Source organism: Cervus canadensis, chromosome 7, assembly GCF_019320065.1.
Source record: "Cervus canadensis isolate Bull #8, Minnesota chromosome 7, ASM1932006v1, whole genome shotgun sequence".
NCBI classification, from domain to species: Eukaryota; Metazoa; Chordata; class Mammalia; order Artiodactyla; family Cervidae; genus Cervus; species Cervus canadensis.
Window position 1 is genome coordinate 58,668,262 of NC_057392.1, and position 9,579 is coordinate 58,677,840.

A 9,579-nucleotide genomic window follows, 5' to 3' on the forward strand; every position below is an offset into this window, starting at 1 on the left:
GCCCCGCTTCGAATGCTGGCCCTGCTTCCGGCCCCGACCCGCCCCCCAATTCCCAGTGCCCCTAGCAAGCATCTCTGAGCTTGTGTGCAAGACTCTCCTCCCGCCCCTCGCATGCCGGGGTCGCTCCTGCCTTCCCCCGAGTCCCGCCTCTCCCCGCCAGCTCCTGCACCCGTTGTGGCCGGTACGGTTCGCCCGGGCGCCATTCCCGCCAATGGCAGGACCCTCCCGTTTTCGCTCCAGTATCTCCGCAGAGAGCCGGAGGCGCTCGGGTCCAGGCACACACACACAACCCCACCCACCCACCGCACCCCAGGCCCGCCTCCCTGCCTCCCACCCCTGGCCGGTGTCCGCCCCTCCTCCCCCGCGCCCCGCCCGCCCGGCTCTGCGGCAGTCGGGCGCTCATCGTCATTCCGCTCTCGCCGCCGCCCCCGCCCCCCGCGCACCGCCCCCGCCAGGTCCCCGCCGCCGCCACCGCCGCCGCCGCCTGCCCAGCGGCCGGGGAGGCGGAGGCGCGGGGGAGGAGGCCCCGCTTGGCTTCGCAGCCCCGGATGCTGCATGACTTCATCCTTCCGCCGGCTCCCCTGCTGAGCGAGGGCCGGTCCGGCAGCTAGCCCGCCGCCCGCGCCCCGCCGCAGTCCCGCGCCCGCCATGTCCGAGATCCTGCCCTACAGCGAGGACAAGATGGGCCGCTTCGGCGCCGACCCCGAGGGCTCTGACCTCTCCTTCAGCTGCCGCCTGCAGGACACCAACTCCTTCTTCGCGGGCAACCAAGCCAAGCGACCCCCCAAGCTGGGCCAGATCGGCCGAGCCAAGAGAGGTACACGGCCGGGACCCGGAGTCGCCGCTTGACCCAGAAATCCTCCCCCGGGCGCCCCCCGGCTGCAGTTCCCCGCCAAGCGCCCTCAGCTCTTGCCGCAGACCAGCGCAGCCAGCCGCGGTTGGGGGGCGGGGGGGCGGGTAAAGGGTGGTCCCTGCTGCAGTGTTGTGTCCCCCTCTTCCCCTCTCCTGGGAACGCAGTGCCCCGGATTCGATGCTCACCACCTCTGGAAGTAGAGCCTTGGCACACGGGCGAGGGGGAGGGGCCGACCAGGGCATTCGGGGCTACCTGAAGTGGGGACGTTGGGCGACTGGCCGCTTCTACAGGATCAAACGCTGAGTCGGTGTATGCTACGAAAGAATCTTCGCGAGGGGAGGGATGCCGATTGGAGAGTGGGCAGGGGGGCGGGGGTTCGGTTGTCCTGGTTGTTTGCATGGGGAAGGGGCTCTGTTGGTGCCAGGATCGGAAGAGGGGTTGAAACCACAAGGTTAGATTGGGGAGAGGGCTGGAATAGATGGAGATTCGGGTTGAGGAGGGGATCCTGTTGAAGGGAGGGTGGAAGAGGGGGATCCTATCAGCAAAAGCTTTCCGATCAGCTCGAAGTAGGAGAGCTCAGGTGGCGGGAGGGTTTGGACTGGAAGGTTGAACGCTGAAGTCTTAGGAAGAGGGGCGTTCCTCCGCAAGGAGAGGAGCGGGTCTATGGGAGCTGGGGGTCGGCCTTGGGTTGAATCGGCGGGAAAGAGCAGATGGGGAGGGCACTGTAGCACGGGAGTCCCAGGGGCGTCTCTGAGCCACGGGCAGTAGCTGAGTGGGGCGCGAGGACCCGGGGCCCATTCTCGCCGCTGCCCCCCGAGGCCGCGCGGCTGACGCGCTTTCTCCCTGCGCAGTGGTGATCGAGGATGACCGGATAGACGACGTGCTGAAGGGGATGGGGGAGAAGCCGCCGTCCGGAGTGTAGACGCGCCGGCTCAGGCGGCGGGCTCCGGGCCCAGCCCCGCGGCGGCCAGGAGCGCGGGCCGGCGATGCGGCTGCCGTCGCCCCCCGCCCCGGCCCAGGCGCCCGCGGGCGGGGACTGCAGGGCCGCGCCGCCTTCGGGTTGCAGTCGCTGCCGCCGCCGCCGCCAGGCACTCCGGAGCTGTCCGCTTCAGCACCACGGCGGCGGCGGTAGCGGCGGCGCGGACCGGCCCGGAGCCCGCCGCCGCGCTCTTGCACTTTAGAACCTCGGGCCGCAGCCCCACCCCGCACACCGGAACGGACAGAGACCCGCGGCCCTCAAACCCCCGGCCCGTCCCCTCCCGCACGGCTCCCCTGCCCCGCCCCTCTCCGGCAGGTCTGGTCTGCAAACCGACTGCCTGCCGGTGTCGGACCTCGCGCGCGGCCAGGGATGTTTGGCTGCGTATTTGCATGAGCTTCCCACCCCTCTGAGCCCAGCCGCTCCTCACCCCAACCCCTGTCTGGCGTGACCCCAGCCTCAGCCTCTTTCTAAGGGACTTCCTCAGCACATTTGTATTTTTATATCCGACTCTTTGTTTACTAATTCCCCTCATGGTTCATGCCCTGCCCACCACGGTCTCGGCCACGCTCTTCTGCGCCTGGCAGAAAGGATGGGTGTTGAGGCTGGGATGGGACAAGCCCCCAACATGGTAACCAACCACATGACCAGTCTGCCCATGCCTGATTCCAGGCGGCTCTCTGGCAGACCTCCTCCCCTCAAGGTATCACTTTCCAAGGGCCCAGGTCTGATTTTACCTTGGACCTTTGTGTCCTGCCCCTGGGATTCCAAACCGGGGCTGCACTGCGTCTTTGGATGACACCTGTGGCCCTGGAGATGTTCTCAACCCCTGGGGGTGTCCTTTGTAAATGTCCTCCATCCTCACTGTACCAGGAGTGTGTGAATAAACACAGACCTCCCTGTGTGTGTGTGTGTAGCTGCTGCTTTGGTTTGCTAAGAAGTCAGCCCCAAATGGCTCCAGTTCTTTTTAGGGAGGGAATAAGGTACTTGGGAATCTCAGGTGCATGTTACTGGCAGAGAAGGGTTGCCAAGTAAACATAGGCAGGTCAGTCTGGCCTGGAAACACCATAATAGTGGGGTCTCCTTGGGTAAATAATACAACCTAAGCAGGATAGGTCACCAGAGTTGGGGCTGGAGCTGGGGTCAAAAGCAATCGAGATTCAAAGTCTGCAGCCTTCTGTCAGTTAATCTAGGTTGGATGGGGGTCAGTAATAGGCCCCAGGGATGTAAGTGTCCAAGTCTTGCTGGCATGCAGAAGGGTTGTGCTGGAGATGAATCACTGGTGGTTCAGTGTGGTGGGGGAAGCAGTTGGGGAATCCAAGAGAGGTCTGAACCTGTATTTTTTTCATGTGGGGTTGCTTCCATCAGCTCTGTCTTAGGCATGAGGCCCCTGGGGTGTGAGCACCTTGGACTTGACTGCTCTGAGTCAGGAATACCTAATACTTGAGCCTGGAGCAGAAAGGGAGGCTGAAGGACCATGCTTCTGGCCTCACAGCTGAATGGCAGTGAGGAAGTCCTCATGATCTGAGTCCTGGAGGAAGCAGGGTGGGGTGGGAGGTCTAGGGGGTGACAGGATCTGTGCCCCAAGGGCCAGCTGGGCCACAGTGAGCTCTTTGCCCTTCTGCATGAGGTAGAAATGAAAGTGGAAACCATTGCCATAGGTTGCATGCCTCAAGGACCAGCCATAATGAGCTTGAGCATAGTGCCTTGTCCGAAAATGGGGGGCAGCAGAGGTCAATGAGATGAACCGGCCCGAAGGGACCAGCACTCGGCTCACCTGTAAAGCAGATAGAGAAGCCATTGGTGAGAAGCCCACCTCCAGGTTCTCAAAGGTCAGTATTGCACTAGATGCCCTCCCAGTGAAACCTCAGGTTCTACCCTACATCCAGTAGCTCAGGGCTTTCCATGGCAAAAGAGTGAGGGTCCCTCTCTGCCTCTGGCTGTTCCATGGGGATCAGGCTACATCTTAGATATGTAGAAGCAAGGAAATGATGTCAGATGCAGGGGGCACTGCATTCCTGTCAACTGTTGACATTCCCTATCTGGGATCTGGCCACTGCCTCATCTCTGTGGCAACTCAGTATCCAGGTCCTCAACCTCTGGGAGCCTGGCCACTCCAGCCCCCTATAATCTTGACCCAGCTTAATATCCTTTTCCTTCAGGTAACCAGAGTCCTGAAGGTGACCCACTACTTGCTCCAAACCATGCCTCCTTCTGGCTTCTAAGTTCTTCAAGTCTCCTAAAACCTTAACCCTTCATCCCCAGCTCTTTAAAAATATATTTATTTATTTATTTTTGGCCTTGTGGCCTGTGGGATTTAGTTCCCCAACCAGGGATCAAACCTGTGCCCGCTTCAGTGGAAGTGAGGAATTTTAACCACTGGACTACCAGGGAAACCCTCCCCAGCTCTTGATCAGCCCTCTTTACCTTGTTGCTCCCTCACCTCATTTAGCACCTGGTCCACAGTGTGGACACCTTCAGAGGACACAGTCCAGGGATCCTGTTCACCAGTCAACAGGGCATCCAGTGTGCCCTTCTCAAGCACCACGTCGAAGGAGCCACTAGGGAAGCCCAGTGCCCGCACGTCCATGGTCTCCCATCGCAGCATGGGCACGTGGGCATACCGGGCCCTCATGGCAGCCACCACTACTGATGAGTAGTCCACACTGGTCACATCAGGGAAGCCCCCAAGGAATAGCTCATAGCTCAGGGCACTGTTTCCACAGCCTGGAGTGAGAAGGGGTGGGTGACAAAAGGTCTAGGTTAGTTTTGGTTCTCACCTCCGCAATTATCCATCCACTCTTGGCCTGTTTTCTCGAAACCCAAAGCCTCCTGTACTGAGGGAGAAGCAGCATGATACAAGAGCATGAGCCCAGGAGTCATACATATCTGGGCACATGTCCTGGCTCTACCATTCCTGGCTGTGTGGACTAAGGCAAGTTGTTTACATACTAGGAACTTGGATTTCCTCGCCAGAAAAATGAAGACAACAATACCTACACTACATACAGGATGTGATGCACTAAATTTAACAACTAAAACACCCAAAGAGTAGGAGCTCTGAACTTAAAAGTTCAAGGATTTGGGTTCTGCTGTCCCTAGTCTTACAGCCCTGGTAAGTCATTCAACTCTTAACCTCAGTTTTCTCAGACTCAGAATGGGGATAATATTATAATATAAAAGTCGCTCACTTGTGTCTGACACTTAGCGACCCCATGGCCTATACAGTCCATGGAATTCTCAAAGCCAGAATACTGGAGTAGGTAACCTTTACTTTCTCCAGGGGATCTTCCCAACCCAGGGATCAAACACAGGTCTTCTGCATTGCAGGTGGATTCTTTACCAGCTAAGCCACAAGGGAAGCCCAAGAATACTGGAGTGGGTAGCCTATCCCTTCTCCAGTGGATCTTCCCGACCCAGGAATCAAACCAGGGTCTCCTGCATTGCAGGTGGATTCTTTCCCAACTGAACTACCAGGGAAGCCCTGGGGATAATACTGGCATGTAGTATTATTAATAGGATAATACTAGTATTATCCTAATTCCTAATCTCTCCTCTGATGACATCAACCGTGGGAAGACTTCATGTTAGGGGTTTTTATTTTACTTGGGTTTCCAAGGCAGAATTAACAAGTAGAAGGGGAAACCAAGTGGGGACACACAGTGGAGATGACTCCCTGTATTAGACTGGCCAGAAAGTTTGTTTGGGTTTTTCCATAACATCTTACAGGAAAACCCAAATGAACTTTTTGGTCAACCCAATAATTCCTTCATGTACACTTGAGCACCACATATTGTTCTCTTGATGAACAGAGCCCCTGTCATCAAGGAACTGATGCTCTGGTGAGAGCAGCAGATGTGTAATCAGGCAACTGCCACGTAATGTGATGAGTGTTTCAATGGGGACAGGCTGCAGAGGCACCTGGGAGGGTCCCTGTCCCGACCTTAGGTGGGTGTGCTAACAGGTTCAGGTGAACTGACAACCAATCAAGTCTTGAAGAATCATAACATTCTGGTGGGAAGTTTCTGGGAAGCAGTCCCAAAGGGGTGGAGGGAGGGTGAAGTTTAGAGGAGTAGATGTGGACCTACTGCCCAATGGGCGTGGCTTTCCTCAAAGATCTATTGGCCTCTTCCAGGCCCTCTTGTGGTCAGTATCAGCCGAGAACAGGCCTGCATGACAGTTCTTGGTGGCCTCACATGGGGATCCCCAGATCTTGGGATTAGATTGCCTTTAATCCCCATTTGCCTCCCTAAGAGGATCACAAAATAAGCTGCTGGGATAGCCCTAATCTAGCAGGCAGAGCTTGGCACCTGGACAGATGCCAGAGACTGCTGACTGGTCCTCAGCTGCCCTTTTTGTGTTCCTCAGACTCTGGGACTCAGGAAGAGTACTGTCTTGCCTGGGAAAACCCAATGTGTGCCTCCCAACACTGGAACCACAACAGACTCTGGGACGGGAGGTGAGGGTGACTGATCAGGAGACCCTAACTCAGTTCAGGCTGAAATCCCACTAGGTTCTCTGACCCACAATGCCTTCATCACCCAACACCTGACCTCATATGCCTGCAGTGCTCTGTCAAACTGTGGACAGACCCAAATTTCCTTCTGCTGTCCCCTTTGGTACAGGAATGGCATCTTCCAAGACAACTTTATTAAAGATGGAGGGAAAATAAAACTTGACCACAGAGCCACTTTATGCCTACAAAGCAGTGACTTGGGACTAACAACTAAGATGAGGCTTGGAACAGCCACTGTTTCCCTAGGTGGGGCCTCAGGGAAGCAGAGCTCTGGATCCAAGATCCAAGAATGCATCATATGGGAGCCCAGAGCTATGTGGATGCTATCCCCAACACCAAGCGACTGAAGTATAAACCGGAATACCAATTCACTAATTTATAACAGGAAAAATAGCCATCATGGGGTCTGGACAGTCAATCCTCTGGTCAGTCCCTTGTGTCTCTATAGGAAATATAAACTTAAGACAAAAATATAATCAGAAGATTCTACAGAGCTTGGAGTCAAGCAAGAAGAGAGAACCAGAGAAGTATAATGACAACAAAACTGGGACAGCCACATACACTCATCTGCAATGTGGAATCTAGCCACAGGGACCAGACATACAAATCTTCAGGGAAGGTCCTCTTTCTCTGAGAATTCCCAGAGAAAGTGCCTCTCTGACTCCTGTTTTCAATAATAATAATGATAGCTAACAGTTTTTGAACACTGGGTCCCACGCTAAGCACTTTATAAGGATTATCTCAGTTTATTTTCCCAGTAGCTCCAGACAGAAGATACTGTTACAGCAGCCATCAACATTTTCTAGCTGTGACAGCAACTGTATAGCCTGGAAAGCCTAACATATTACTTGGCAGTTTTCAGAAAAAATTTACTGAACTCTAAGTTAGAATAGGCCTCATAATATTTTTCACTAATTTCTAAGGGTTGTCATGAGGATTAAATAAATTAGGCCCGCCACATTCCCTAGCATCTACCAGGTGTTCAATGTGTTTCTTTAGGTGAAATGTGACATAGGGTACTCCCTAAGCTGTGGGTCCTGTTCTTAGATCTTGGGAATTCTGTCTGGAAAGTTTTTTATTTTGATCTTTAGACATTTCCCTCCTCTATCCAGAAAAGGATACCTCCTAGTCAGGCAGAATTTAAGGCAGTGTTTCTCTGCCAATCACCAGATGAGAATCAGTCTGCAGGCTTGTTGAAAATGTAAACCCCTGGGGCCAGCCTTAGACCATCAATTAGATGGTTAATGATTTTCAATTAGAAAATCAAGGTGGGTCCAGTTTTCCAGGTTATTACACTAAAGCTTGAAAAACAGAGATCTATGTTAAATCTATAAATAAATGTAATGGTTTAAAGTCACAAAATTCAAGAGTTTTTAACCTCTAGGGGGAAGAGCTTTAGGGGCCCACACAGAAAACCCTGAATACACAAGGCTTTTAATTTTGTTGGGTATTTTTCTAGGTATCTTTCACACTCACTCAATCATCTTTTTTTTTTCAATCATCTTAAAAGCTGATAAGTATGTACTCTTTTTTTTTTTTTAAAAGGCTGAGAAAGTGGAGGCACATAAATTTAAGTATTTTGTCCAGGATCCACAGCTACGATCCATGATTTTGTCCATGATTCCACAGCTAAGATTACATGTGCCAAGATCCCTACATAATTGGCTGCCTCCAGGGTCCAAGTTCCTAAGCACTTTCTGGTCAGAAGAATGCTCTGCTTCTCAAACTGAGTAGGGTATATACACACATTCGAGTTATTATTTATGCTTTACATATATTTACATATAAATGTCTCACATGTGAAATATTTCACTTAATCATACACTTGCTTTTAAAAATATCAAGATTTTGGGAGGAAATACGTTGCTTAATCAAACTTCACTGGAGCCCTCAACGCTGGCAGTGGAAGAGAATTCCAAGGTCGGGGTTTAGGTGGCTCTCTCAGAGACCGACCTTGTTCTCATTCGTGTCCGACTCTTTGAGACCCCGAGGACTATAGCCCACCAGGATCCTCTGTCCATGGGGATTCTCCAGGCAAGAACACTGAAGCGGATTGCCAGGCCGTACTCCAGGGGATCTACCCAACCCAGGGATCGAACCCAGGTTTTCCTCATTGCAGGCGGATTCTTTAGTCTCAGTCACCAAGGAAGCTCTACCCGCAAGTACGTTCCTTCTGGGGAAACACACCAATCTTGATTGCACTCTCCCGTCAGAGGGCGCTGTCCTCATCCTCACTGCACACGGCGCGGGGAAATGGGGGAGCGGGACGACAGAGGACCCGATTTCAGTTAGTTTGGAGAGTCAAGAGAGAACTCTCTAGGAGACAATGACCCAGTGGCGCAAACAGAAAAGCGCTAGGCATTCCGCTCAAGGTGAATGCACGTGCCTTATCCAACTTGAATTCTCAGTCCCTAGAAGTGAATCCGGGGCTCAGAGTTTATGATTTGTCCTAAATCATACAGTCAACTAGCGCTGGGACTTGAACTAGGTCCTCTGAACTCTCCAGTGCTCGAGGCGGCCTCCCCAGGGTTCGCAACGGGGTCATGGGTCACCTACCACCTTCAGTCTCAGAGAGACTGTCTTTCCCCTTAAGGTCCCGGGACTAAGAATCTCTTGGCTCCTGTTTGCCCTGGCGAAATACTGCAGAGATTCTAAAGGTACTGGATCCTAACTTCTGACTGGAGTGTTCTCGGAGAGCGGCAGGCAGAAGCGAGGGGCGGGGCCAATCCAACCAGCTCCACCTGGACTGGGCAGCCCCGGAACTACCCACCTAGCACGAGGATACGGTCCTCCGGCCGCAACTCCGGCTCTAGGAGGTCACGGAAGGAAGAGAAGTCTCCGAACCACTCGTAGGGGGCAGAGTCGGCAGCGCCCTGGTATCGCTGGTCCCAGTACTGGACCTCGCGGTACCCGCAGTTCTTCTCCGGTAACTCCGGCACCGGTACGGAAGGCCCCAGACAAGCCATTATTTCTGGCTGCCGGGCAGTGAGGGCAACTGGCCCCCTCCTCTAGGCGGGGCGTGGTGCTCCAATGTAGCCAATGAGAATGGTGGCATACGGGAGGCGTGGCCTTTGTGTCTCCGCCCAGCATCTGCAGTTGCTCAACATAAACACGTGGAACTTCCGTCCTCTGCTAAGCGCTCGAGAAAGAATCTTCCGGGTGGGGAAGTTGTATCGTCCATACGCTGAATTCTCTGGGTGCAGTGCTCACTAACTTCTGAGAGCCACACTCATG

General features: G+C 53.9%; 2 protein-coding genes across 3 annotated transcripts in view; one reads left to right on the top strand and one right to left on the bottom strand.

Moving 5' to 3' along the window:
* The window catches only part of LOC122444858 (endothelin-converting enzyme 2), a 30,810-nt gene extending 21,469 nt beyond the window's left edge, over positions 1 to 9,341 (bottom strand). Inside the window, exons 1-3 of one of the 2 annotated variants that reach the window (XM_043473549.1) lie at positions 9,116 to 9,341; positions 4,273 to 4,556; positions 3,153 to 3,606 (exon numbers count right to left, since the gene is read on the bottom strand). In XM_043473549.1, the coding sequence (XP_043329484.1) occupies positions 3,319 to 3,606; positions 4,273 to 4,556; positions 9,116 to 9,311 (768 nt within the window). In that variant the 5' untranslated portion in view covers positions 9,312 to 9,341 and the 3' untranslated portion in view covers positions 3,153 to 3,318. Of the gene's footprint in view, positions 1 to 3,152; positions 3,607 to 4,272; positions 4,557 to 9,115 lie in introns of those variants that run through there. The other variant, XM_043473550.1, reaches the window with a different exon arrangement.
* CAMK2N2 (calcium/calmodulin dependent protein kinase II inhibitor 2) lies at positions 649 to 2,733 on the top strand. The gene is made up of 2 exons (XM_043473551.1): positions 649 to 817; positions 1,705 to 2,733. The coding sequence occupies exons 1-2, from the start codon at positions 649 to 651 to the stop codon at positions 1,773 to 1,775; spliced, it is 240 nt and encodes a 79-aa protein (XP_043329486.1). The 3' UTR covers positions 1,776 to 2,733.
* Positions 9,342 to 9,579: the final 238 nt, after the last annotated feature.